The 27146-nt window shown below is 54.3% G+C and overlaps 1 protein-coding gene across 7 annotated transcripts in view; it reads right to left on the reverse strand.

The window, feature by feature from the left end:
• The window catches only part of SGSM2 (small G protein signaling modulator 2), a 55753-nt gene that overhangs the window by 4290 nt on the left and 24317 nt on the right, over nt 1-27146 (reverse strand). For 3 of the 7 annotated variants that reach the window (XR_010989376.1, XM_068154894.1, XM_068154899.1), the window contains 21 exons: nt 26154-26316; nt 23863-24024; nt 20463-20530; nt 19776-19921; nt 19103-19237; nt 17934-18058; nt 16861-16928; nt 16122-16285; nt 15297-15426; nt 13680-13814; nt 9976-10126; nt 9383-9447; nt 8819-8964; nt 8241-8369; nt 6154-6336; nt 4672-5061; nt 3906-4030; nt 2968-3050; nt 2457-2566; nt 1682-1778; nt 380-547 (listed from right to left, as the gene is read on the reverse strand). Coding sequence is in view for 6 of the 7 variants with exons in the window: in XM_068154894.1 (XP_068010995.1) it covers nt 380-547; nt 1682-1778; nt 2457-2566; nt 2968-3050; nt 3906-4030; nt 4672-5061; nt 6154-6336; nt 8241-8369; nt 8819-8964; nt 9383-9447; nt 9976-10126; nt 13680-13814; nt 15297-15426; nt 16122-16285; nt 16861-16928; nt 17934-18058; nt 19103-19237; nt 19776-19921; nt 20463-20530; nt 23863-24024; nt 26154-26316 (2943 nt within the window). In the remaining variant the exon portion in view is untranslated. The remainder of the gene's footprint in view (nt 1-379; nt 548-1681; nt 1779-2456; nt 2567-2967; nt 3051-3905; nt 4031-4671; nt 5062-6153; nt 6337-8240; nt 8370-8818; nt 8965-9382; nt 9448-9975; nt 10127-13679; nt 13815-15296; nt 15427-16121; nt 16286-16860; nt 16929-17933; nt 18059-19102; nt 19238-19775; nt 19922-20462; nt 20531-23862; nt 24025-26153; nt 26317-27146) is intronic. The other 4 variants (XM_068154895.1, XM_068154896.1, XM_068154898.1 and 1 more) reach the window with 4 other exon arrangements.

Consider the following 27146-nt stretch of genomic DNA (forward strand, 5'->3'; position numbering starts at 1 on the left):
CAGCCTTTTAGCACCTCCTCCCCTTGCACCCAGGGCAGAGGAGCCCCCGGGGCAAGTCCCTGCAGACAGAAGTGGTGTAGCTCGGTTTGGGGTAAAGCCCCCACTGAGAGCTGCATCTCTGTGGTCCCTGGAGCTGTGCAAGCACTGCTGCTGGTGTGTGCTGGGCCAGGGGGGTGGAGGTGTGGGGTGAGGGACAGCAGCAGCAGGCTTGGCAGTTAGAGCTCGGCTGGACTCAAGGACCTGGAAGGGCTTTCCCAGCCAGCACAGCTCTGGCTCTGTGGAGCCCTCAGGGCAGGAACACTGCACAGCTGAGGGAGGCAGGAGGAGCAAGCTCTCCTGGGCTGCTTCTCCTCTGGCTGCTCCTCTGCAGGCCTCTTACCATTAAAGAACTTGATGATATCAGTGAAGTCCATGTTGTTATCACGGATTATCTCTCGATAAACCTCCACCAGTGCTAAGGCAATGAAAAGGACAAAATGTTCTGAAGAGATGTGCTTTGCTGCCCAAATAACTTCCCACACTGTAAATACATCCTCGTACAACAACTCTGAATGGGAATAAACATTACAAGAGCAGCTGATTACTCACACTGGCCACGGCCCCCACGCTCACTAGCCTCCCACAGGCCTCACACACACACACCAGCAGCACTCCAGGACTCCTCCTTGGCCTCTCCCCCTCTCCTCCAGACAGCTCCTCTCACTTGAGCCAGGCTGTCCCCAGCCCTGGCCTGGCAGGCAGATTCAAGGCAGAGGGTGGTGGTGCAGCCTGGGCCCCCAGCAGCCACCATGCAGCAGCAGCAGCACAGGCAGCTTCCAGCCACGGCTCCATGCCAGGCTGCACAGCTGGCTGCAGCTGCAGGGAGCCCTTCCTGGCTGTGCAGGGCACTGCCAGGGCCAGAGCTCTGCCAGTTTTAGTTGGCCACAAGTGATTGGATAGCAGATGTGCCCAAGTGAGGTCTACACTTGCCACAGTCCAGATAGGACCCAGAGAAGCTTTGTCAACTTGAACCACAAAGGTTCATCCTCTGCCCAGCCTGTGGCAGTGGGGCCCAGGGGACTGCAGCTCTGTGAAGGGGCAGGCAGAGGGTTTGCTGCTGTTGGAGCTGCAGGTCCCCACTGCCATAGTAACCAGCTGATGGGTGGCTGTCATCTGCCCTCTGTGCTTTAGGGTAGCTGAGGGATGCCTTCTGCTGGGTCTTGCAGAGCAGGCTAACTCAGAGGAGCTCCTGATGTGCCTGACAGCAAGCTAGGGCTCCCAGGGAGCAGCATCTGCTTGGGTCAGAGTGGCTGTGTGCTTGGGCAGGGATCCTGAGCTGCTCCCACAGTACACAGAGAACCTCACTCAAGGTACAGCAGCTCCTGAGCCTCTGCTGAGCTGCTCCTTGCTACCAGATGGGTTAGAAAGGAGGCATCACAAGGGAGTGTGATCAGCTTGGGATCAGCCTCTGGAGCATTTGCACTGAGCAGAAGCTTGGCTCCAACCCCATGAGCAGGGACTGACAACTCTCCTTGCTCAGCTCTGACTTCCCTCCAGTGCTGGTTCACCCCTGAGAGCTGCATCAGCTTTGCCAGCTGCAAGCTCTCCTGTGAGCCTCTCTGCTCCTCCCCAGCCCACCCCTGAGCCCAGCCCACTGCTCCCAGCTGTGCCCAGCTAAGCCACAGCCACAGCACAGAGTTACCTCTCTTGAAGTCCAGCAGGAACCAGCGGTAGCAGAAGTAGAAGTGAGTGTAGTCTCCGTTCTGGTGCATCAGCTCAAAAAGCTCTGAGTCCAGAATCTGAAGCACAAAGCAGCAGCTGTCAGCATCTGCTCTGACAGCAGCCAGGGCCAAGGTGGTGGAGCTGCTCTGAGATTCCCACATCATCTTTGCTTTGCTGGCTGACCTCTGTGTGACCTCTGCCACCTATCAAACCAAACCAGGGCTTCTCCTGCCTTCAGGTGCTCGCTGCAGTTGGGCTGTCTGAGCCTTGGGTCTGTCCACAAGAGCCTGCTCAGCAGCCTGTGTGAGCACAGATGCAGCTCTGGCCTGTTTAAACCTGGAACAAACTCAGTTTGTGCCACAAACCTCAGGGTTTTCTCTTCCAAACAGGGAGCTAAGGCTGGACCTTAACTGCTGCTTCTCTTTGACTTCAGCTGGAGCTGGACTGAGCCACAGCTGGGAGCCACTGCTCTGTGTAGCTGCTGTGCTGGGGACAGATGTTCTCTGTTTTGTTTGTCAAGCCAAGATGGACTGACCTGCTCTGGTGCACACACTCCCTTCTGACAGCAAATGGTGTCCTCTGAGGAGGAGGAAAGGACTCTGGGGCTGCACCAACCACTTCTTATCCTCCCCAGCTTCAAAGAGCCAGATGACAAAGTCCCCCAGCCCTTGGGGTCCCTGCCCCTCACCATCAAGCCACTTCTGAGCCTCTGCCACAACCTCATCCTCATTCACAGAGGATTGAAAAGGACTGACCTGGATCAGGGACCTCATGTTGGCAAAGTGTGTGTCCATAGCACCTCCATTGGGGAAGTTCTGGCTCATCCTCTTCATCAGGTGGCTGAAGCAGCTGTAAGCCAGCTGATCTGCAGCCAAAACACAGAAGGCTCAGCACTGCTGGCTCTGGGACTGCCTTGAACCAAAATAACCAACTGCAGGGCAGGGGAGGAACTGGGGCTGTCCCCTTGGCTGCTCCCTAACCCCAGCAGCAGCATTTAGAGGAAGCAGAAGACAGGACCTGACTCTGGACCACTTTTAGTAGTTAGGAGTTGAGCTTTCAGCTCCAGCAAGTGCCAGAACAGTCAGTAAGAGTTCAGCTGGAAACCAAGGAGTGAGCAGGAGCCTTTTCAAACCAGCCACACAGAGAATACCACTCCAGAGCTGCAGGGCTGGTTTGCCTGCTGAGCTGGCCCTGGTTAATGGATGCAGCTCATGAAAGAAAGGCTTCCCTAGAGGCATCAACATGCTCCAAGAGAAACCTGCTCACCATTGTCAAGTATAACCATCAGAGGAGCCAGGAGGTCACACATGCCTTGGACATAACCAACTTCCAGGTGCTCCCAAACATAGCTGCAGAAAGAAGGAAACCCAAGAGAGAACAGGATCAAAACTCCTCCTGCTGCCTGGTGCCCTACAGCACTTTCAGCAGCAGCAGTGGGAAACTGAAGCCAAAGGACATTAGAGAACAGGGGCAGGTGACTGAGGGAGTCTGCCTCAAGGTAGAATCTTCTCAAGCCTGCATTCCAGACTGGGCCCAACTAGGATAGCTGTGCTCTCTGGCCTGCCATCCAACCTGCTCCTCCTGCTGCCTGAGTTTTGGAATCATAGAATCCTGAATGGTTCAGCTCAGAGCTCCAACCTCCCCACCATGCCCAGGGACACCTCTCAACTAGACTCAGCTGCTCAAAGCCTCATCCAACCTGGCCTTGAACACCACAGCCACAGCCTCCCTGGGCAGCCTGTGCCAGAGTCTCACCACCCTGGCACTGAAGAACTTCTTCCTCAGCTCCAGTCTAACCCTGCTCTGCCTCAGCTCCAAACCATTTCCCCTTGTCCTGTCTCCAGACACCCTCAGGAAAAGTCTCTCTGCAGCCTTCCTGTAGGATCCCTTCAGGTACTGCAAGGCAGCTCTAAGATGCTCCTGGAGCCTTCTCTTCTCCAGGCTGAACACCCCCAGCTCCCTCAGCCTGTGCTCACAGCAGAGCTGCTCCAGCTCTTGGATCACCTTTGTGGCCTCCTCTGGGCTCTCTCCAGCAGCTCTGTGTCCTTCTCATGCTGGGGACAGCAGAACTGGAGGCAGTATTTGAGGTGGGGTGTCAGCAGAGCAGAGTCAAGGGGCAGAATCCCCTCTCTTGCCCTGCCTAAGGTGACTCCTGAGCCCTGCTCTCCCTGGTCTGTGGCAGCTCCAGCCCCAGGCCTCGTTACCTGCACATGACGTTTCGCAGCTTCTCCAGGTTATCAGCAGTGAAATACCAATAGTTCCTATCACACCTCTGGACATCCTTATCAATTCTGTGCAAATTTAAGGCAACAGTGTCCAATAACTCTATCTAGAAGAGAAAAGTCTGAGTTAGCTCTGCTGAGTTCAGAGCATTCCCAGGACTTGGTGCAGAAGTGCTCTGAGCGGCCACAAAGCCACAGCGGGCAGGGGAGAGCATCAGAATCCCCCAAGCCCCAGCAAAGATGCCTCTGGCCCTGGCAAGTGTTCCATGGCTGCCCTGCTTCCAGAGGGCTATTTACAGCTGAGCAACTTAAGGAGGCAGCAGCAGAGCCTCAGCTCCTAATCTGTTGGCAGCATCACCGACAGGGACGGCGGAGGCTTGAAGCTGGCTGGAAGTCGTGGCTCAGTTTGATGAAATGGGAGGTTTAGCCTGCAGTAAATGACACTGAAGTCTTACAGTCCACACCTCCCCCCAGCCCCTGCACATTTTTAGCTGCTAGAGCTGTAGCACATTCTTCTCCTTGCCCTCCCACTCCCAGAAACCCCTCCAACAAGACCTGGATCTTGATTGGGTTTTTTTTTTTAACCATCTTATTTTACCAACCTGGCTCAAAACCCAGATGAAAGGACTTGGATGCACAAATCCTCAGCTGCCATCCCACCCCCTGGGCTTGTCTCTCACTAGCTGCCACCTAAAGCAGTGCAAGCCTCTGCCAGCAGCAGGGGGAGCGGGCTGGCGTCGGGACCTACCGTGTAGGATGCGGCGCAGACAGAAGCAACATCCACCAAATAATCCACCTGGGAGCAGAGCTGCTCCTCGGAGCCAGAGCCCTGAGACTGCAGCACCGCTGCCTTGGCTCTCTGCACACGTGGTGTGTCTGGATCAGTCCTTTCCAGCCCCGTGCTGGCGTCTTCTTCGGCCCCGTCTTCAAAGGAGCCGCTCTGCCCATCGTCGATGCTGGAGAGGATGCCCGAGGCCACGGAGTAGTTCCGGGAGGAGGGCAGCCCCGAGTCGGGGGAGTCAAACTCCACAGGCTGCTGCTCTAGGGCAGCCACTGCCGGTGGTGCCTCGGCAGCCACCGTGGTGAACCCGGGGTCGTCCTGAGCTTTGGAGTCCATCTCATCCACAGAGATGAAGACCTGGGGGCAGGGAGAGGAGAGATTTGGACACAGCAGGGGAGAAGAGAGAAGCAAGAAACAACAGTGTGGGAAAGAGACCTCCAGCCACGAGGCAGCAACAAGCTTCAGTGGCCAAGCTCCCTGACTGACAGAGCTCCCCTGCAGGCACACAGCTGGGAGCTCCTCAGTCTTTATGCTGAGGCTGTGGGGCTAAAATCAACACCAATTTGTGGTCCCCTGTCATCCTCCTCTCATGACCTTCACCTGCAAGCACCTTGGAAAGCAGTGATGCAAAACCACACTCAAGCCAGCAGGGCCACTGCAGTCCATGTCTGAAGAGCAACAGACTTCAGTCAGCAGTAGCTGAAGTGGATTTTTGGAGGCCTGAAGCCAAGGCTGGCCTGCAAATGCTTTCCACCACTCAACAGCTTGACCTCTTCTCATGCTAAAGAGCTCTCTGTTGAGCTACTGCAAGTCCTCTCTTGCCTTGCTGGCTGTTAGCTAACTGATGCCTGCCTCAGGAGCGGATGCCCAGAGACACTTTGGGCACACACACCTGCCAGCTCTCCTGCCCAGCAGTGTGGAACAAACCCTTCCTTGGTTCATCCACTCTGCCTTTCTACTGCTAGCAGCTTGCTTTAGCTTGACAAAGGTCTCCTCTCCCAAAATGAAATCAACCTGTCAGTCAGGGGCATGGCAGAACCAAACTGTGCTTTCATAGCTGATCTGTGATTTGGGTAAAGGACCTGGAGCTAGGAAGGGATCTAGAGAAGAGCTTTGCAAAGTTCTTCCTCTGCTGAGAAAAAGATCTGGGTGCTCCTGCTCTGGCAGGGGGGGGTAGGCTAAATGATCTTTCAAGGTCCCTTCCAACCCCTAACATTCTGTGGTAGGTGAACCTAAAGCCCTGCTGAAGGAGAGCCACAGCCTGCCCAAAACACTGCCCTGCCCCTGGCTCCCCATGGAGCACTGCAGCTTCAGGGGCTGCTGAGGATTCCAGCAGCTCCGCACGGATGGAGCTGTGCTCACCCAAGGCCCTGCTTTGCCAGGCTGTGCCTCTGCCAGTGCCAGCCTGATGCTGCTGGCAGCACGCAGGGGAAGGAGGGGAGCACCTACATCATTGCTGATGGTGGAGTCCCTGTGGATGAGGCGCTGGACGTGGCTGTCGATGCTGCTGCCCGAGGAGAACTTGGCCAGCGTGGCGGAGTGCGAGTCCTTCTCGCGCTGCTTCACGATCACCTCGCAGGCCTTCCACTCGGCCATCACCTTCTGGTAGCGCAGGGCAATGTCCTCATCCACCTGCAGACAGACAGACAGGGCCTGAAACGCTGGTCCTCCTCAAAGGGGAGCAGCAGCCACGAGTGGAAGCCGGGAGGGAGAGGTCTAAAGCGAGCGCAGTGCCTCAGCCCCAACGCCCGAAGTCTGGAGCCCTCCTGCTGCCACACAGACATCCCTGGGGCTGGCCAGCAGAGGGGCTGGAGCAGCAGGGAGCTACTGCAGGGAACACACTGCCAGTGTAGATTCCCATGGGGGGTGTGTGCACCAGCACTGCAATGCTGCTCAGGGTGTCTCTGGCTTTCCTGTGAAGCCTCACACAGAAGTCAGATCCAGTCCCATGGAGCAGTTGCTCCAGGTGGATGATTCCCAATTTAATTACACCTCCCTTCCTGACTCCTCCCCTCTGCTCCAGCTCTAACCTAGCTCTTGCAATGAATCCCAGGCCACAGGTTTCTACACATCAGCCTCACAGAGCTGGATGCTGGCAGAGACTCCTGAAGAGTGGCAGTCCCAGCTCACACAGCCCAGGCGTGTGGCTGCACTGTGCATGGCCAGATCCAACCACTCTGCTCCTTGTAGTAATACAACAGATTCTTGCCACTGCTGGCTTGAAAGACAGACACAGAAACACCCCCCTTGAGCTATTAAGGGACATGGAGTCATTTTACTACTCTGTCATTTGTCAAGAGCTGAAGAGAAAGCAGAGTTGTGAGCTGGCTGCAGGCTCTGGCCTCTGCTGGCTGGAGCTGCTACCAGAGCATTGATGCTCAGAGCTGCAGGCTGCTTGCCACTGGAGGTAGCTGCCCAGCCATAAATCATAAAATACAACAGTGAGTGGAAGGCTGGAGGACAGCCACGGTTAGGAGTGCCCCAGATACTGCTGGATGACTGCAAAAACATCATCAGATGGCAGAGGATAAATTAACTCATGATGGGGACACCATAAGTGTCCTCTGTGTGTAAATGCTGTGACTCCTGCCCTGCCATCCGGACCATGGACATCCCATGGTAAGCTTTAGGCTCCCACAGCACACTGCCTTGAGGAGATGGTTATTGCTGTCACTCACTCCTGGTCTTGAGCAGCTCATTACAATTCCAGACAAGGTTTGGAGGACCCCTGTGTTAGTGTGAGGAAGAGAGGGAGATGGCATCACTAAGAGATGGGCAAACTGTGGCTCCACTACTGGAAACAACGCTCTTGGTGCCAAGCTTGGACTGGGAGAGGAGGCTGTGCCATAACCCAGGCCATTACTCACCAACCCATCTGGGCAGCAGCATGGGAGATATTAAGAGGACTAAAGCCTCCTCTCCAGCTGTACCTTGTGTTTGACAGAGGCACAGCTCATTTAAGTTCAGCAAAAGCATAATGAGCTTGCAGGCAGAACCCTTCCTGGGGGCATTTTTAGCCTCTAGACACTAAGGGCCAGAGCCCTGCAGAAGGCACCTGAGGGCAGCTGCAGCATCAGAGACAAGGCAGGTGTTTCAGAGAGCATTGTGAAGCAGAGCTCCTCTAACACCATAGAGAAGAGGGATGACCCCCAGCTACTACCCAAATGTCACCCCCTCCCCATCTCACAGGTGACACATTCGTGCAAGCAGGATTGGCTTGGGGTGAGAGCACGTCACAGGCAGGGGCTGGGTGCAGGGTTCCTGACTTCAGTGAAGAACTCCCTTTTAGTGACTTCAGACATGGCAACAGGATAGAGTTGTGCCTCTGCAACAAGGCTCACCCATGCTAACTCTGGCAGTGCTGGGTTAATGCTTGGGCTTGATCCTAAAGGTCTTTTCCAGCCTAAACAATTCCACCGCTCTGTGCTTCCAGCAGCATCTTCCCCTCAGGAATATTAACCAATAATAAAGGCTGCCAGAAAGACAAAAACCTCTTCTGCCAACACAACCCAGACCCCCTGGAAAGCTGGGCTTACCTGGTCCATTTCCTTTTTGGCCATGCCAAACTTGTAGTGCCCCAGCAAGAAGGGCCACACCTCCTTCCGGATCTCGTGCTGCACCCCGCCGTAGTAAACTCTCCTCAGCAGCTCCAGCTCCTTGTAGTTCTACAGCAGCCAGGAGAAAGAGGAGCTGAAGGGAACACATCTTCATTCCCCCCAGGCACACTTCATACCAAGTACAAAGGCAGTGAAGTGTGTGTGTGTGGCACTGGAGAAACGTCGTGGCTGGATCCAAGCCTTTAGGGCCCCAGCTCGAACCCAGCCTGATCCGAGCTGCTGTGCCTCCCTCCCAGGGACAGAATCTCACTTGTCATAGACTGGACTTATCATGAGATCAGTTGCTTTGATGTTAATTGCTATCTTTGCCATCATCAGAGAAGCAAAGGATAGAAGAGACTCTAAGAGCTGACTCACTCTCCCTGGAAAGGGAAGGGACCCTGTGAAGACCAGCAGCTGCCTTCAGTGCTCCTGGGGTCCATTCCGAGGGGTACCAAGCTCAGCACAGCAGGCTACAGGAGCTGGAACAATGATCATTACCTTCTCTCCTTCCTTACCTTCTTGTCCTTCTGATACTTGCTCCAGACCTCTTTGGTCAGGCCTCCTGCAGCACTGGAGGGTTTGTCAGGGGGCACAATGGTGTGGTTCACCAGGGCAGAGAGATGTGTGCGCACCGTGGAGAGGTGGCGGCAGTAGGCGAGCCCTGCGGTGGGGACGGGAGGGAAGGGGAGAGATGAGACCTGCCCAGGAGCAGCAGCCTCTCTCTCTGAAGGTGGAGCTGTGGCATTTTAAAAGCTGCCACTAACAGCCCTGCATGAACTGAGCGTGCAAGGTGCTGTGTGAAGGACTGCAGCAGAGCCACAGAGGACAGGAGCCTCCCACAGGCGAGCGAGATCCAAGCAGGGAGCTGCCGCCTGTCCTCCCCCAGCAGCAGCTCCCCCGCTGCTGCACGCAAACCCCACGGATATTGGGATGATGAAGCACATCCCCCCGCTGCCCTGAGGTGATCTGACTCACAACAACACATTTGGGGTTGGGAGGCCCTTCTAAAACAAGCGTCAGACGGTTTGCAGATAAGCATGCGGGTGCTGGGAGGGCTGGAGGTGAGGAGCTTCACTTACATCCATAAAAGGCTCTGGAAACGATTTGTTTCTTCATGCTGTCACACAGCATCTTCAGAGGAGCTCTGTAGAGACACACACAGGTTATAAGACAGAGGTCACTGTGAATTTTAAGCCCTACACAGAGGAGTTCCTTCTCTGCAGCCACCTTTCCCTAGCTGAAGCACAACAGTAATGACAAATTACCCTTCCTGAAGCACTTTCCCCACCAGCAGTTTGGCCCAGCACAGATTCCCCCTGGCAGGTTTTAGCTACAACTGCTGCAGGTGCATTGGAAAGGTCCTTGTCAAGTGAGATGAATTGTTGCCCTTCACTCTAATTGTTAATGACTCATTAAAAGAAAACATTTCCAGGGCAGACTTTATTCAACTCAAAGAAGCAGTTGCAATCCCCCCCCCCCCCCCCATCAAAACATGACTTGGGATCAGTCTAAAAGGTGAATTTTAATAACCTCAATGTCTTGCTGCCTAACACCTAACTACTTGAACATTGTTTCTGTCTGTCTCTGGTTCCACAGCTAACAAAACCCTCCCTGCTTTCAACTGGGGCATGCAGAAAGCCTGCCAGGGGAGCCCTCTGCACAAGCTGCTTACCTGTCGTGGATGCAGTTGCAGCAGCTGGGGATGTCGTAGGGAGAGCTGCCTGTGGAGCAGGAGACACAGGAGGAGCCTTGGCTGCAGTGCTCCAGCTGCCAGGAGAGCAAGTTTGCCCCAAAGCCTTGCATCTCTATCATCTCACTGGTGTCTAGGGAAGAAACCAAACAGAACAGCAGGCCATCAATCTGCTTGCTGCTTTCCCCTCTTCCTTCTGTGCATCCTGATGGCTTCATGCTTTCCTTCTCAGCAGGCTCTGAACCTTGACTCCAAAAAAACAAATGGGGAGAGCACCATCCCAGTGACCTCAGCAATCTCTGCAGGTCTAAGCCAGCTGCATGCTGTGCATGGTCACTGTCCCATCAGGTCAAACCCCTTCACCATTTCCCTTTCCTGCCCATGCACACCCCAGCTCCTGTTTCAAGAGAAGAGGGGAAAGGTGCTGTGGGAACAGCTAAACCTGGCTCCTGTGTGACGCTCTGGTAAAGGCATTGTGGCCAGAAGAGATCATCTAACCTGACCTTCTGTTTAATTCAGGTCTCAGAGTTGCATTTGGCAGCTCCTGGAATCAGCCACGTGCCTGCTAGTCCAGCTGGGGTGAGAGTTTGAGCAGCACAGGAACTAAGAGAAAACTGATCCAGTTGTTTTCTGAAGGTCCTCTCCCCCAACCCCTCCCCAGAGCCAGATCCTAAAACGTTCAGTGCAGAAGGACAGTTCAAGTCCTGCTGATGTGAGGACTCTAAGGTGAGGACAGTCTGCAGGAGAAGGTGATCCAACAGGGCAGTGCAAGCTTCTTGACTTCCCCCTGCTCCACCAAACCTCTCTCTGCCTCTTTTAACCAGCTCCAGGAAGGCAACTCCCCCCTCACCCCCCACCAAAACAATGAACAGAAATCTGCAGTTGCTTTCAGAAAGCTGAGCTTTGGCTTTCCACTGGTCCCAGCTGACACCTGAGCTCGTGGGCTTTTGGTTGATAATAAATAACTGGCCTTTCAGCTCACCCATGATTGAAATTAAGGCAAATGCCAGACCACTGCATGTCACCACATCAAACCCTGGGCAGCAAAATCCAGTCCCCTGGGCTGTGCTTTTAAAACACACCTTGGTGGTGGGGGTGGGTGGGGTGGGGTGGCAGGGGCAAATTCCAAACCATCTCATGCATTTGAAACCAAGGCAGCAAGAAAATCAAGCATTTTAGGAGGTGCCTGTTGGAAAGGCTGGGCAGAGGTGAGGGAGGAGTGTGGGGGTTCCAAACCATCTGTTGACAGGACCAAGACAAGAGAAGGAAAGCACAGGCTCATGCAGCAGCAGCAGCCAGGCGTGTCTCATCTGACCAAACAAAGTGTGATGCAAAAATGCTCTTCACCTTAATTCTTCAGGAAGGAGCTGAATGACCCAGTATTTATTGCAGCTTCTTTTACTTGGTTTTGGGTTCAAATGAAAAGGAAAGGAAAACAAAACAAAACAAAACAAAGCAACAGCACTGGACAAACGTTTTTGGTTGGTTGGTTTCTCGATTGATTTGTTTGGGTTATTTGGTTTGGTTTCTTTTTCTTTTTGCCTCCCCTTCTATACAGCCAAGCAAAGAGGGTTTGGGGTTTGGGTTCCTGGTTTGATTTTTAGTTTGTGCCTTTTTGGGTTTGGGTTTTTTTTAGAGAAACAAGGAAAGAACCCCACAGAACCTAACGCTCCAGATGAAAGGTACCTGAGGTAGTGAAGAATTAGAGTGAACAGCATCTTTTCTCTGGTGGTGGTGTCTGGAACTTCAGCTACATGCAGAAGTCGAGCATGTTGCAAGATGTCAAAGCAAATGGCCAGCAAACCTGCTACAGCAGTGTTGTCATTATTGAACTGGGATGCTGCTGGAGAGGCCACAGCCAGCCCAGACTGCTCCAGCAAGGACCACTACTCACGCCCCAGGCCTTACCCCCAGCTAAAGGAGCAAGAGCAGCTGCTCTGCTGGGAGAACTCCTAACTGCCATCAGCTGGCCCCAAGCTGTGCTGCTTCTGCTTTACATCACAGCCTCCTCACACCTGCATGTGGCAGTGTCAGACCTTCCTGTCCACCACCACCCAGATCCAGACAGGTCCAGCTAAGATAAGGGGGCTGGAACTGGATGATCCTTGTGGTCCCTTCCAGCCCTGACTGATACTATGATCTTTAAGGTCCCTTCCAACCCAAACCATTCTGTCATTCTCTGACACAGAAACCTCCTGAAACAGGACCTCTTGGTTGTTTTTTCTCCCCCCAAGGGGAGTGCTGTGATTTTGGTGCTGTGATTTTGGTGTTTCTTTCCATCCACACCCTCCAAACCCCATTTATTGCCCTGGGCTGGGCATCACTGTCTAGGAGCTACTACCTAGTGTGTGGGCAGCCTACAAGAGGCAAGGAGGAGCTCCTTGCCCACGTTCACATCCTCTCTAGACAGAGCTTGAGCACCAGGCAGAGGTACAGGGCAGTTCTTGTCACCTACACTCAGCCCCACCAGACCAGGGCTAACATCTCCCAACTCACTGCTCTGCTGTTTGAAGGTGTGGGCATCTAATCTGGAGCCAAGCTACCTCATGTTTTAATTAGGAACCAGCAATGCCAGGCAAAGCAGGTTCAGGCTGATGGAAAACACAGACAGGAGCCAAACCTGCAAGCAGTTGTGCTCCTTCCTATCTCCTCTGCAGGTGTCAGACTTCTGACAGCTGCTTCACAGCCTGATAACAGCAGATTCTGCTCTTGCTGCTACACTCTGCTTATTAGGAAGAGGCAGAGGCTGCTGGTTTAACTGTAACAGGAGCACACTAGATGTGGCACAAGCAATCAAGAGGTCTTGAGGCCAAGCCTGGTGGGACTGCAGCTGTAATCCTAGAGCTGGGGGAGATTTCACATGAGCTAGTGGAGAAGCAACACCTGCCCATCTTCTGAGCTGCCAGGCTGTGCAGGAGGGGTCTGGCCTGGGCAATGGGTTGGTTTATCCCATCCAGCTATCTCCTCTGAGACAGCAAGGACTTCCCAGGCTCCAGAAGCAGACCAGATCCTGAATGCTAAGAGGCACACTGCTTGAGAATACCAACTTAATACATCTGTCATGAGCTCCTTCAGAAAAGGAATTAGATGACAGATTGTTGGAGGGTGGAGAGCCTTGAATCATCTGAAACTCACCAGGCTATGAATGCAGGAGTGCAATGAAAGCCACAGAAAGCTGCTGCACCTCCACACAACCTTCTCTGCACACTTCTCCACCCTCTAGAGCTAAACAAAGTGTGGGACCCTGCACACCCCAGCCAGCCCTGGGCTCAAACTGTAGCTCACTACACTTCTGCTGTGTTCTGGCTACGCTGGCACACTGCTGCTGCCTCTGCCCAGCACATCACTGCTACGCTGTGAGGGTTCACCTCTGAGCCTGCCTGCACAAGGCTGCCCTCCCGAGTCTGCACGGCGGAGGCAGAACACGAAGAGCTGTGAGGCTCCCTCCTCCTCCCCTCCTGGGAACATGCTCTTGTGTGAAGGTGAGGCAGGAAGCCTCCCGAAGGAGAGGAGAGGGAAGCTGCTGTCGTTCCCACCTCCCCCAGGCTGTGAGCATCCCCCAGGCGCCCTGCACAGGCTGCTGGAGCCGCAGCTCTCCCTCCCTGCCATAATGCCAACACTGTTGTATGCATCAGTGGAAGGAGCTGCAATAGAGCTCTGGGACACAGGGGGAGGAGGATAAAAACCTTTCATCCTATTAGGAGCTGTGAGGTTCCGAGAGCAGATCATTGATAGCATTGCGTGAAGCTTATCTTCCTCCTCCTCATCATCGTCAACAGAGGTAGAGCGGCTGGCAGCTAAGTGGTGGTAGTTAATAGTTACTGCTCAAAGAGAATAGTGAAAGAGGAGCATAAGAAGAGAGAACTGTGGGAAAGCTCAACAGGACACGTTCAGCAAAGACAAAGGCCCTGGGTCCTGCCCTGCTCCTGAGGGCAGCGGCTCCTGTGAAGGGCCCTGGGGGGGCAGCGTCTCACGGGGAACAAGCAGCACTGCACCAGGCACAGGCCAGCCTGGGACGGTGCACAGCCAGCGTCCCCAGAGCACACAGGGCACGTGGTGGCACTGGAGGGAGTGCCAGTGCCAGCCTGCAGCAGGTGAATGTGCTTTTCAGGGGAACTCCACAGGAACTGCAGGCTCCAGCTAGCTTCTGTCCCTCACCGTGCCCTCATCCGTGCTTCGGCATCTTTCCCGCTCTGGAGCCTGTGCCAGAGGCGTCTGGGCAGCAAACATTCTGCTCCCCAGCTCTGTCTGGCACTGCAAACATGCAAGCTCCAGCCCTGCTCCGGGGAAGCCGAGGCAGGGGGCAGCTCTCTCTGTCCTGCACTCGACAGGCAGGTCTGTGCTGGGTGTGCCCACAGAATCTGCAGCCCCCTTGGTGCAGGCAGAGGCAGAAGATGCTTTGGCTGCTGTGTGCATGGACTTACCTGTGCAAATCCAGAAGCCCTAACAAAGCAAGGCCCCCACTGTGGTTCAGGCCCCTGGGGTAAGGAGGGCTCAGCTGAGATTTCTGCTTTTTCAGCTGCAGTTAAGTCCCAGTGTGAGCAGCAAATCCAAATCCCCTGCCAGCTTTAGGGGGCTGATCTTCCTGGGAAATTCTTGCTGCTTTGCCAAGGGGGAACAGAACTGAACATGCTGTTGGAGCACTGGCTCAGATGCCTCCTTGCATGGAAGGAATTTGTATTGAGCTGATGACATGAGGTGGTTTGGTGCTTGGGAGTTCATTTGGTTTCCTTGGAAGGCCCTTTTATTTATCCATTGTTAAGTTCTTGCTTCCAAGCCAGGAAAACTTAGCCCAGGGAGTTCTTGGGGGGGGGGGGGGGGGGGGGGGGAAGGGGTGAGGGGGAAGGCACTTTAAGAGTTGAGTTTATGGTTGGGTTTTTTTTCTCCTAACAACAACATTATGAGCAAGCTGTGTGGCCAATCAAAACATCCTCACTTCAGGAGCAAAGCTGCTCTTGGCTGGCCAAGCAACCTTTGGGGTTTTTCAGTGTGCAAGCCCAGGGGAGTATGCTGAAAACTTCCTCTGCCCAACACAGAGGAAACAGAAATGAGATTTCCCCACCTCAAGCCCCATCTTTCACTGCTCTAAAGGAAACCTACAGTAAGCTGCACCTGCTGATCACAACTATCCCACCAGGACACCCTGGGGTAGCTTTCTTCCCCAGCCCACAAAAGCCTGGCTTTGGCTGGGACCTTCAGCTACTGCCCAGGACTTTACTGGAAGGTTTTGTTAGCTCTTGGGGTTGATTCTGTTGTTTGGTGGTTGGTTTGGTTTTCAACCAAAGCAGAACAAAGGCACTCACTGTTCTCATGCTTGTGTCCTGGATAGATGATTCTGAACACATAGTCTGTGGAGGTGTCTTCAGCTGGCATCTCCTCCAGGTCCACAGATCTGTTGCTGTTCCGCTTCCGAAGCTTTGGGAAGACCTTCCCCTGGAGGAAACAGGGATTCCATGCCCTCAGCTGGGAGGGACTCACAGAGCCCCCCACACTAACCACTGCACACCTCTGGCACCTTAAAACTAAACTTGGAGGGAGAGGCCAAGAGTGGACTTGCACAGAGGAGGTGGTTTAGGGGTATTGAACACAGCTTCTCCTGTAAGCCAGGGCAGCTGGGCACCAATAACCCTCTGGCAGCACTGATGTCCCAGTCCTCCCATCTGGGTTCATGCTTTGACACAAGAGCAGATTTCAGTTCATTGATCACTGGGGTAATGAAAGCATGAACCACTGCTACAGACTCTGCCAGAATCAAGCTGGACTCAGTGGAGTTATTTTGCCTCCCACTTTTTACTCCAAAGCAGCTGGAAAACAGCACCCAGACTCCATGGAGCAGGATGCTGGTTGAACAAAGCCAGTGAGGCTGGATGTGAGGAAATATTTCTCCACTGGAAGGGTGCTCAGACATTAGCAGAGGCTGCCCAGGGCAGTGCTGGAGTCACCATCCCTGGGGGTGTTTAAGCAGCCTGGCACCTGGGGACATGGTTTAGTGTAGACCCTTCAGTGGTGGGTCAAGGGTTGGACTGGATGAGCTTGGAGGATTCCTCCAACTGGATCTATTCTGTCTGTTGAGTGATTCTGTGATGGTCAGCCCTACCTACTGCAAGCAGCAGATCAGAAGGCAGTACCTTGCCCTGTTGGGACCAAAGTGGTGGCTCCAGCTGACCACGAGGCAGGAGCCCATTTTCCAGACAGGAAAGGAAGGCGAGGAGGTGACCTCCTTGGGGGAAGTGCAGTGGAGGTCTCTGAGTTCCATCCTGACTCACCAAAACCAGTGTCCATCTGCCTTCTGCTGCAAAGGAGGACAAGAGGAGTCCACACTGTTACACCACAGCCTCCATTTGTCACTCTTACCTCTCAAGTGAATTTGGTTTGTTATCTCTAAGCAGAGAAGCAAACCCCAGCAAGTCAAGGTGTGATCCAGGGCTGATCACAGCCCTTTAGCCCTAAAGAAGCTGCTGGGAATTGGATGGTCAGAGGGGGAGAGGTGGTGGCTCCCTTTCTGCAAGTGGATGGCCCCACTGGAGCCACAGCTGACAGAAATGCTCCCCTCCCCTTTTCAAAGGTCAGCAGGTGGAGGCCAAAGCCTCCATGCTCAGTACCTGCTGCTGACAGCTTGCCCCAGGTGCTGCTCTGCATGGATGCCCAGAGAGCCCAAAGCACACAGAAGCAATGCCAGCAGCAGCAGCCCCAGGCAGAGAGCAGCTCTGACCAGGCCACTCAGGCAGGACAGCTGAAGAAGGAAAAACTGTTTGCCTGCCTTTGCAATAAGCCTCTAAGGGCACCACCTGAAGTGGCAGCAGCATGAGCAGCACTCACATTCACCTGGCAGGAGGAGGAGGAGGGAGAGGAGGAGGTTGTGCTTACGTTGCTGATGGCAGTGAATGCAGACGATCTGGCTCAGAGGCACCACCAAAGCGTAGTCCCAGTAAACACTGGTGGGGGAGGAAAGAAAGAGAGGTTTATATTCCACATTCAGGAGTGTCTGGGGTTCCAAGCAGCCAATAAAACAACTGTGCTAAGTTCATGACTGCTTATTACATTTGGTTAATCAAGGTAAATCAATAGCTCAGTGAAAGGTGAAGGAACTTGTTCCCTGCAGTGGATACCTCTGGCCCCAGCCCTTCCAGAGCCTCCCTTTCCCCCTCCACCTCCCCTTTCCACCCTCCACCTCATCCCAGATTACAGCAATGCCCTGGCCAAGATTAAAACACCTGGGGCACAGACTCCATGGCCTTGTAGCTGGGTTCAGTCCTGTCCTGCACATCTGATTTATGAGCAGCAGCATGAAAACCCACTGGGGCTCAGGCTCACAGATCAAACCCTGGAAGCAGCTCCAAACCCTTCTGAGAAGAGCCCTGGCAGTTTAGCAATAAAGCAAGGCTGGGGGGGGGCTTCCTTAATGCTCTGTTGAAAAGCAGAGAGCAAGTGTTAGAAGAAGAATGGTGTGGGTGAAGCACCTGAGAGCTCTGCTCTGGGGCTGAAGGAGGCATTCCCTGAGGAGACAAACCTGCCTGCTTCAAGCCTTCACCCTGAATGCCAGGTGAGATGATAAATGGTCTAACCAAAGACATGGTGGAGGCTGGAATTAGCCCTGCCTGCCAAGTGACTTCTGACCCTCTGAAGGGAACTGCAGTGATGGAAGGCAGTGCTGAGTCTTTTCTCACTAGCACCTGGCTAAGTGGGCTTTTGTCTCCTTGTGGAAAAGGCCTTCTAGCCAAGTGGCTAAGCTGCTTCCCCTGTGGCAAAGCAGAACAGAACCCAAGCTGTCTGACACCTCAGCTTCCACACCATTCAGCTTCACCTAACTCAGCCTTGTTACCCTCCTGTCATGCTGCCAAGCATACAGCAAACCACCCCCTGAGCACTTCCCATCCTTCCCTGAGCACTTCCCATCCTTCCCTGAGCACTTCCCATCCTTCCCTGAAGGCAGTGCCTACCTTTTCTCCAGCTCTGTGTCCCCAAGGGTTCCATTCATCAGCTGATTTGGAGTCCATTTCAGCGTCAAGCTGTCTGCTGACTGATGAAGGGAGAGATAGCCAGGGATTGCCTCCAGGTCATCCTTCTGTTCACAGGAGCAACAAACAGACAGCCCAGGTGACTCGAGTGCACAGCCAGAAGCATCATGCTCAGGCTGCCTGCACCCCACAAGCTCCAGAGCAGGGCTGTAACTAGGAACTGCTGAGGCAGAAGCACTGGGTTTGAATATTGCTAGTGGAAAGGGGAGAAACCACAGCACAGCCACTGGGGTTATGGAACACAGTCCAGCATCTTTGTTTGTTTGTTACAAGCAACTGAATGTGAGCCAGCAGTGCCCAGGTGGCCAAGAAAGCCAGTGGCATCCTGGCTGGGATCAGAAATGCTGTGTCCAGCAGGAGCAGGGAGGGGATCATCCTCTTGGACTCAGCTCTGGGGAGGCCACACCTTGAGTATTGTGTCCAGTTCTGGGCACCTCAATCCAAGAGGGGTGTGGAGGTGCTGGAGCCAGTGCAGGGGAGGGCAAGGAAGCTGGGGAGGGCCTGGAGAATTAATCTGATGGAGAGAGACTGAGGGAGCTGGGGATGGTTAGTTTGGAAAAGAGGAGGCTGAGGGAGAGCTCATTGCTGTCTGCAGCTACCTGAAAGGAGGCTGTGGAGAGGCTGCTGCTGATCTCTTCTCACAGTGACAGAACAAGAGGGAACAGCCTCAAGCTGCCACTGGGGAGGTTTAGACTGGGCAGTAGGAAACACATTTTCCCAGCAAGAGTGGTCAGGGATTGGGATGTGCTGCCCAGGGAGGTGGTGGAGTCACCAGCCCTGGAGGTGCTTTGGATGTGGTGCTTGGGGCTATGGTTTAGGGGTGACCCTTGTAGGGTAGGGTTCTGAGTTGGACTTGGTGATCCTGAGGCTCTCTTCCAACCTGAATGTTTCTGTGATTCCTCCCCACAGGTCCACTTTGCAGGGCACCTTGCTCAGGAAGTGAGCCTTAATCTGCCTCAGCACCACAGAGTCCAGGGGGAAGGCAGCATGGTGCTGAGGACAAGGTACCGAGCGAGCACCCCCGAGCTGGGCTACGCTCTGACTGCTCCAGTCAGAGCTGCAGGCACTGGCCCAAAGGTGCAGGTACTCACAGGCTGCACCAGGACGTTGTTCTTGCCGTACAGGAGGTGTGTCCTGGAGTTCTGGTGCAAGGACTCCACATACTCCCTGGCTGAGGCTGCGAAGCGATCTTCCGAGGTGCTGCCGCTGGAGTGGCGCTTCCGGATCTAGCACACACAGACAGGGCAGCTGGGGCAGGGCTCAGCCACCAGCAGCTCCACTTCAGACTGACCTCCACAGAGCAGAACTTCTCCTGAAGCCAGGAGACCTTGCAGGGAAATGACCTGGGCTCTCTGCTTCCCTCCAAGGCAGCTCTCATGTATTATGTGAACTACCTGATCAGGTTGCAGCTGTCAAACGCCACAGAATTCAGCCCTGGGTCTCAAACCCTCTACACACAGTGAAATTGGACATTTGGGCCCAGGTGGACTTCTAATCTATGACAAAGGCTCAGTCAGAGAACAGAGAGGCTGCTCTGGACTCAGATCTTTCCCAGATCACAGGTGCCAAACGCCACAGAATTCAGCCCTGGGTCTCAACCTCCTCTGCACGCAGAGAAATTGGACGTTTGGGCTCAGGTGGGCTTCTAATCTGTGACAAAGGCTCAGTCAGAGAACAGCAAGGCTGCTCTAGATGCAGACCTCTCCCTCCTGTTGCTATCACCCTGAGGCTCAGCTCAGGAAGAGCTGCACAGTAAATACCTACTCCCAGGGCCGGGCGCTTGGAGGGGGAGTCCTGGCGGCCGTGCACCCCGTGGATGCGGTGTCGCTGGACCAGCTCGTCTGCAGAAGGGTCTGTCCAGTAGTGATCTGCTGTTTTCAGCTTGGTGTACTCCAGAGCACATGGTCCAACTAAGAAAACCCAAGAGAGAAACCTTCTGAGTCCAGCTGCTGGCTTCCTTCTCAAGCCAGGTGAATGCAAAATGATCGCTTCCCGATCCTACAGCATCAGCCTCTAACACAGACACCACAGAGAGCAGCACAGCAGCTCCCCAGCCCTGCCCTGCAGGCAATCCAGGTGACTCCAGGGCACAACTAGAACTGTCACATGGAGCCTTCCTAAGCCTGGGTCCCTGTAGGACACAACACCCTGCCGTGGCAGCGTTGGCACTTCGAGCCTGTTACCAAGCACTCACTCAAAAGCCATTCCCCTCCTGCTCTCTGAGCCAACCAATAACTGATAACCAACCCAGAGGACTGCTCCCTGCTGGTCTCATGAGCCACAAACCAACATCTTCCATGGTGCTGTTCTATCACAAACAGCTGCACTACACACCAGAGAGAAAACACAAGCAAGCAAACAGATCACCTTTTGTGCAGCTATCAGAAGGCAAAACGTTTTAAGAAACCATTTATTTTCTGTAGCATAAGAAGTAACTTTGCAAGAGCTCACCTAGAAGAGAAGCCAGTATTGGGCCACAAACAGGATCTGCCAGTAAAGCTTCTTTTTCATAATATTTACTAGGAACAAAAGATCAGAGCCCAGTTAACACCACTGGATGTTATGTTGGGAAGCTCTTTGCCTCCTACTAGCAGGAGTCCACTGACTTTGCAAGTTATCCCACTTCTGCCCACCACAAAGCAGACCAAAGCAACCAGAAGAGAGGAGGGCAGAGGAGGCAGATGTGCTGCTGTTAACCCACCAACTCCTTCAGCACTTGCTGTGGCCCCAGCAGCCCAGGGGGAAGTCAGCTGTGTGTGCAGGGGGAAGTGTGGCAGCTGAAGTGGTGCTCCAGGGGACTTCATAAAAGCTAACACCCAAAATCCCAGCAGCAGGATGGTGCTGTGGTTAGCAGACAGCCACAGAGCAGGGCAGGAAGAGCAGGGTGCATCTGAACAGGCAGAGGGAGGGCCAAAGGCATCCAAACCCCACAGATTTCCTGAGCTGACAGCTAGAGGCCAAGCAGTTGCTGGGATTGCCCAGAAATGCTCAACACATCCATCTCCTCCAAAAGCTCTGCTGGAGCTGCACTGGTGGTGCATCCACTGATCTTGTAAAGGAGAACCATAGAATTGTCAGGGCTGGAAGGGACCTCAAGCCTCAGCCAGTCCCAACCCCCTGCCGTGGGCAGGGACACCTCACACCACAGCAGGTTGCTCACAGCCACCTCCAGCCTGGCTGCAAACACCTCCAGGCAGGAGGCTTCCACCACCTCCCTGGGCAGCCTGTGCCAGGCTCTCACCACCCTCCTGGGGAAGAACTTCTTCCTCATATCCAATCTCAGTCTCCCCATTTCTAGTTCTGCTCCATCCCCCCCAGTCCTATCCCTCCCTGACACCCTCAAAAGTCCCTCCCCAGCTTTCTTGGAGCCCTCTTCAGACACTGGAAGGCCACAGTTAGGTCTCCTCGGTGGAAATGTGGTGTGGGGTTTGCAGGCACAGAAGGGCTATCAGAACAGGCTGTGCCCTGGACTCTATTTAGAGATCATTAAATATATCATATGGAAGCTATGGAGAAATTCATGTTCAGACATCTGCTCTAGAAAGAGATCCTTTCCTGAGCTACATCCCCAGCACTGACTCAGACCTCTGTGGAGCAGAAAAGGAGCCTGGAACAAGCAGTTCCCCAACCCTACCCTCCAGACTCCTCTGCTTAACAAGGTGCCCACCAGCTCAGCCTGGGATCCATGTTCTGCCCTCCATCAGTGGCACTGCCTCAGACAAGCCCCCTCCTTGCAGCCTGCTCATTCCCTCCTCAGCTGCTTTGGAACTGAGCCCTGGAGAGGCAGGAGCCTGAATGTGTCTGCCCGATGTATTTGATCTGGGGCTTTGGGCACTTAATGCAATATGAAGACAAACAATAACTCCCTGCAAGCAATTTTGCCAGCTCTCCACAGAGACCAAGAGATCCACACAGCCTTGAACATCTCTTCCAGCTGCAAGGAATAATCTTGAAGCACTGTCAAGAGCAAAGAGCCAGCTATAAACAGTAGCCTCCTGCAGTGACCCAGGTCTGGCCACGGCAGCAGGCAAAGCTGGCTTATCAAACCACCCAGCCAAGGAATCCAACCACCCAAATGCCTTCAGCTGCCCTTATCCTCTGCTGGCTGTTCCACTAGATGGGGCTCAAACTCTAAGAGACCTTCTCTCCAAGAGCAGAAGGGCTGAAGGGCTCCAACATGGAGCATTTGAGCAGTAATGTCACAACAATGCATCAGCAGGCTCCTCATAGAACCCCAGAATGGCTCAGCTTGAAAGGGACCTCAGAGATCATCTCCTCCAACCTCCCCACCATGCCCAGGGACACCTCTCAACTAGACTCAGCTGCTCAGAGCCTCATCCAGCCTGGCCTTGGACACCCCCAGGGAAGAGGCAACCTCCCTGGGCAGCCTATTCCAGAGTCTCACCACCCCTATAGTGAAGAACAACTCCCTCAGCTCCAGCCTAACCCTGCTCTGCCTCAGCTTCCAACCATTCTCCCTTGGCCTGTCTCAGACACCCTCAGGAAAAGTCCCTCTGCAGCCTCTCTGGGATCCCTTCAGGTGCTGGGATGCAGCTGTATGAGAAGCAGCCTTCTGAAGTGGTTTGTTTTATTCACCAAGCCATGTTCTCCAAATCAGACATCTGCAGCCCAGGGCCTGACCCCAACTCGTCTGAACAGCTGCAGAAGGCAGGAAGGGGAACATCTACAACACAGAGCAAGGCAACAGCTCAGAGCCAACTCAAGTCTCCAGGTGAATTATGTGGGAAAGGACATTGCCCCCCTTGTATCCATGCACCAGCAGAGCTGGGGATGCCCTGGGCTGAGCTGCTGCCATTAACTGGGGCTCTGGGACAGAGCCAACCCTCCCACAGCCTCCTCTGCATTCAGCTATTAAACCAATCTGGCCTCAGATATCCCAGAGCAACACTTTGCCTCCAACAGCACAATGACTTTTCTTCCCCTCTCTCTCTTTTTAGTGGCAAGATACATCATGAACACCCAGCTGAGACCAAGGAAAGCAGCAATGCAAAGGTGGACAGCACCGTGAAAACAACTTCCTCTGCCCCAGCTCCCTTCCTTGGTCAGACCCACGGGCCCTGGGCAGCCAAGAAGGTGTCTGCCCTGTGCAGAATTACAACTAGCAATGGCAGTGGGCACAGACAGACCTCCAGCTTCAGGGCTCCTACTTTGCTCTTTTTATGTGCCCCATAATTCCTTGTAATCAGTTCTGGGAGGGTAGCAAGGGTAGGAGTTAAGAGGCACCGCTTGAGACAGCAGAGCCAGCGCTGGCTGGTGGGAAGCAGTGGTAGAATGGAGAGGACTTCTCTTCTCCTCTTAAAAGGTCTCTGTAGGTCACAGTCCCAAAGCACTGATGCCTCTCTCTGGTTTTCCAAGGGAAAAGAGACCTGACACAAAGCTTGGCTTTTCTTCAAAGGACCTCTTTGCACAGCCCAAAGGTTTGATGTCATTAACTCCTCCTGTTCTAAACTCATTGCCCCCTTCCTTCATCTACAAAGGGCATTCTCCTCCCTGGCATCCTGGAGCTCCAGCTCATGTAAGGGAATGAAGCCCTCCTGGCCTATTAGAAGCCATTTCTATTGCACCAAGGTCTAGGTCCCGTTAGGATTTGGGCACCTAACAGACTTCATGCCAGGTTTTGAGCTGATTTCTGGAGAGCTGCCTGGCTGATCACATTGTGGAAGGCTGGATTCAAAACCCAAGTGCCTTTTGTTGTTGTTTTTCTCCTACATGCCTCTGCAACTGGTTTACTGCATCAGAAGCCTACAGAAGGCTTCTGATTAAATCCCTTGTTGCAGATAGCTGAAGCCAGCAGCCCAGCAGCCCCCCTGTGCTTCTCCTCCTTCCTCACCTGCAGTTCTCCACAATGTACTGCACGACCTTGTCCAGCACCTTCTCGATCAGCGCCGTCCGCACCCAGATGTGTTTGATGGCCTGGGGTGACAGCACAGGGCTCTTGCTCGTGGTTGATCCCTGCCTCTTGAGGGGCTCCTGCCCATTTGGCTGGGTTTTCCTGCAAAAGGAGATAAAGTGGAAGCAGTCAGAACTCAGACTGCTCTGCTGGGAAGCTCTCTGCTCAAAGGCTGCCTGGAGCAGGGTTGGAGCAGTGTCTGCGCAGCGGGTGGCTGTACAGCAGCTGGCTGTGCCACTGTGTCAGCAGTGGGTGAGGAGCTCCAGCCAGCCCAGCACCAGGGATTTCCTGACAGCCATGGATTCCTCAGCCCTGACTTGTGAGTAGAAGCCTGTAAAGATTATCCCATTCACAGATGGATGCTAAACAGGCTCTGAAACAGCCCCAAACAGCCTGGGTTAGGTATCCCAGGCTAGGCAGTCACCTGCCAAAAATACCTTTCCCACTTCTGAAGCTTTAGGAAAACCCCTGAACATCTGAGCTCCTCCAAACCTAGGCTGAAATGAAGAGCTGTAAACCCACTGCACCCCAAAAGAAGGGAAAAAATGACCAAATGCAAAGTGTAGCAGAAAAGAAGGTAGCAGCTGATGAACAGAAGTTCCCTCCTGATCAAACAAAGCCTCACACGTGGCTGGGAAAGGCAGAGTGGGGATGGTGTCCAGGAGATTCTTGTCTCCCAGCCTTGTCTGGTGCCTACAGGCTGAAGCTGACCCCAAGGAGGTTTCAGCAGGAGATATTCCCACTGAGCCCTGGAGCAGGGTTTGAGCTAACACAGGCAGAGCTCTCCCAGGGCCATACCATCATCAGGCAATCCTTGGGCACGGGCCCATCTCTCCCCTCTCTCTGTCAAGCACCATATATAGCCACAGCACAGCCTGTGCTAGCATCTTGGCAGTGAGATCCCAGCTCCTGCCACCTACAGAATGACAACAACACAACTAGGAGACAAGCAGCATCAAAGTGAGAAACTGGAACTACAGCAAATGAGCAACCAAAGCCAGCTGGGAGCTTGCTTACAGCCAAGCCCCCCTGCCTGTCCCCACAGCACAAGCCAGCACAGCAACAAGTCCAGCTCAGGAGTGAGGAGCTCAGGGGTGCCTCAGTGGTGGGACCACAAGCTGGCTCCACAGAGCAGAACCACTGCCCAGCTGTGGCTGCAAACAGCAACCTGGGGACTGCTCAGCACAGAGCTCTCTGAGCCATGCAGGCAGTCCTTGTTCCTCTCTGAGGAGTTTATTTGCTGCCCAGAGCATCTACTTGACCCCAGCCCAGTGAGGGCCAGTGGCACAGTGTGCTCCAGGCCTGCTGTGGGGCAGTGCTTGGAACAGGATGCTGGCACCCCAAGTATGCCACAGGTCCTGCCAGGCTGCTGCACAGCTTCACCTGGTTGGAGCTGCAGCTTGCCTCATGCAAGGAGCAGCTCTGTGCCCTCCCAGCACCACACACACACACTTACCCGTGCTGGCTGTCCTGCCAGTGGGCACCCACTGAGCACTGGTGTCCCCAGCACATGCTCTCACTGCCATCAGTGCTCCTTCCTCTCTTTGCTGGCACTGACACAAGTTACTCTTCTCTCTGCCGAGATCATTAGTGGCTTGAACAGGTTTGGAGCCAGAGACTGATTCTGAAGCTGGAAGTGCTGCTTACAGCTTCCCAGTGTCCCAAGGGTGCCACCCAACAAGGAAGGTTGGGTTTTGCTCTCTGCTGCTCGCTCCTGCTGCCCAGCAAAGTGTCTGAAAGGTGACTTTGTGCTGCCTCCCTCCCTCCCTCCCTGGTGGCTTTCTTATGCGAGACAGGATGACAACACCGCTCAGTGCCCAGCTCCTAGCAGGCAGCAACAAGTCCCAGGGCACAATCTCCTGCCACACAGAGTTTCCCATGACAGCACTGCTGGGGCACTCCTCCTAAAACACATCATGCACCTAAGGCACACGTGGTGAAGCTGTGCCAGCCCTGCCCATCTCCTGCACCAGCTGATTCCCTTCCCACCAGCAGCCCACGCTGGCCCCGCCACAGCCTGCCTGCCAGCACTCTACAGCCACCACTTTTGGAGCTTTGCTGACCCACTACAGCAAGAGGCAAAGCCCAGACACCAAAGCCCCAGTTCCCAGCCTCTGCCAACCCTCAGCTTGATCAAACAAAACCACCAGCAGGCACCCAGGAGAGGAAGCAGCTCCCGCGGCCGAGGCCGCGCCGCACCGACCCTGCTGCCAAGCAGCCCTCAGCCTCACCTGCTTTCTACCTGCTGCTGCAGCTCCTGCACCTTCTTGCATATGTCTCCAGCTACTGGGTAGGTCTTGCCCACTTTGGTGAAGAGTGCAGCCACTTTGTCAGTCCGCAGGAAGCCGGCAGCCCTGCGCTTCAGCATGTGCAGCAGACAGGCTTCCACCACACCTGCGAGAGAGGGAGGGAAGGAGACACACCTGTGGGTGCTGCTGGCCTTCAGCCTCCTCTTGCTGACTGCCATCTGCTGACCCCACCGGTCAGGTGTGGGGTCAGCAGCAGGGAGGAGAGCTGGGAGAGGTGGGCAAAGCAGGCTGGGTCTCAAAGGGCGCACGCCTGGCTCTGATCCGCAGCACCTTCGAGGCTGCAGCTAACGCCGGTGAACGAACCAAGGGGCTGAGACAGCTCCCAGGGCCTTCACCTTTTAGAGGTTACTGTGAAGGATTTCCCCTGTTCTACTGAAAATGAAGCCAAAGGCAAAGCTTCTCAACTGCTTGTGCCAGAGCCACACCACCCAACACAAGGTCTAACAAGCTGCAAACGTGCGTTGACTGCTGGCCTCTGCTCTCACTGATCTCTCTGAGCTGCTGCATCCATTTCTCCCACTTGCATTCCTCCATCTGGTCCTGCTAGCAGCAGGAAGGTCTCACCAGAGGCCACAGTTCCCTGCTCTTTGCTACTCAGTGGCAGGAGCTTCAGCACTGGCCTGTGAAGAACAGGGCTGGTAAGGAGGCATCTCCTGTAAGTTACACAGGACCCAGGGGCAAAGCACAGGCTGCACTGCCACAGGATCCTGGCTGGCAGAAGCAGGGTAGAACAAATCATCCTTTCACTTCTGAGTGTTGAAACCTTAACTCTTCATGTCCCAAACCAAAGTGAGGTGCTTTCACTATGCCACCCCTCCCTGGAAACAGGTATGGAAAGGACAAAAGAAGTCTGCCAGCCCCCTCAAGCTGCCTCATGGATTCCATCCTCCTCTGGCAGAGGGAGGCTGAAAGGAG

This window comes from Melanerpes formicivorus, unplaced genomic scaffold (genome assembly GCF_026170545.1).
Source record: "Melanerpes formicivorus ecotype bairdi unplaced genomic scaffold, bMelFor1.0.p_v2 SCAF_29, whole genome shotgun sequence".
In the NCBI taxonomy this organism is placed as follows: Eukaryota; Metazoa; Chordata; class Aves; order Piciformes; family Picidae; genus Melanerpes; species Melanerpes formicivorus.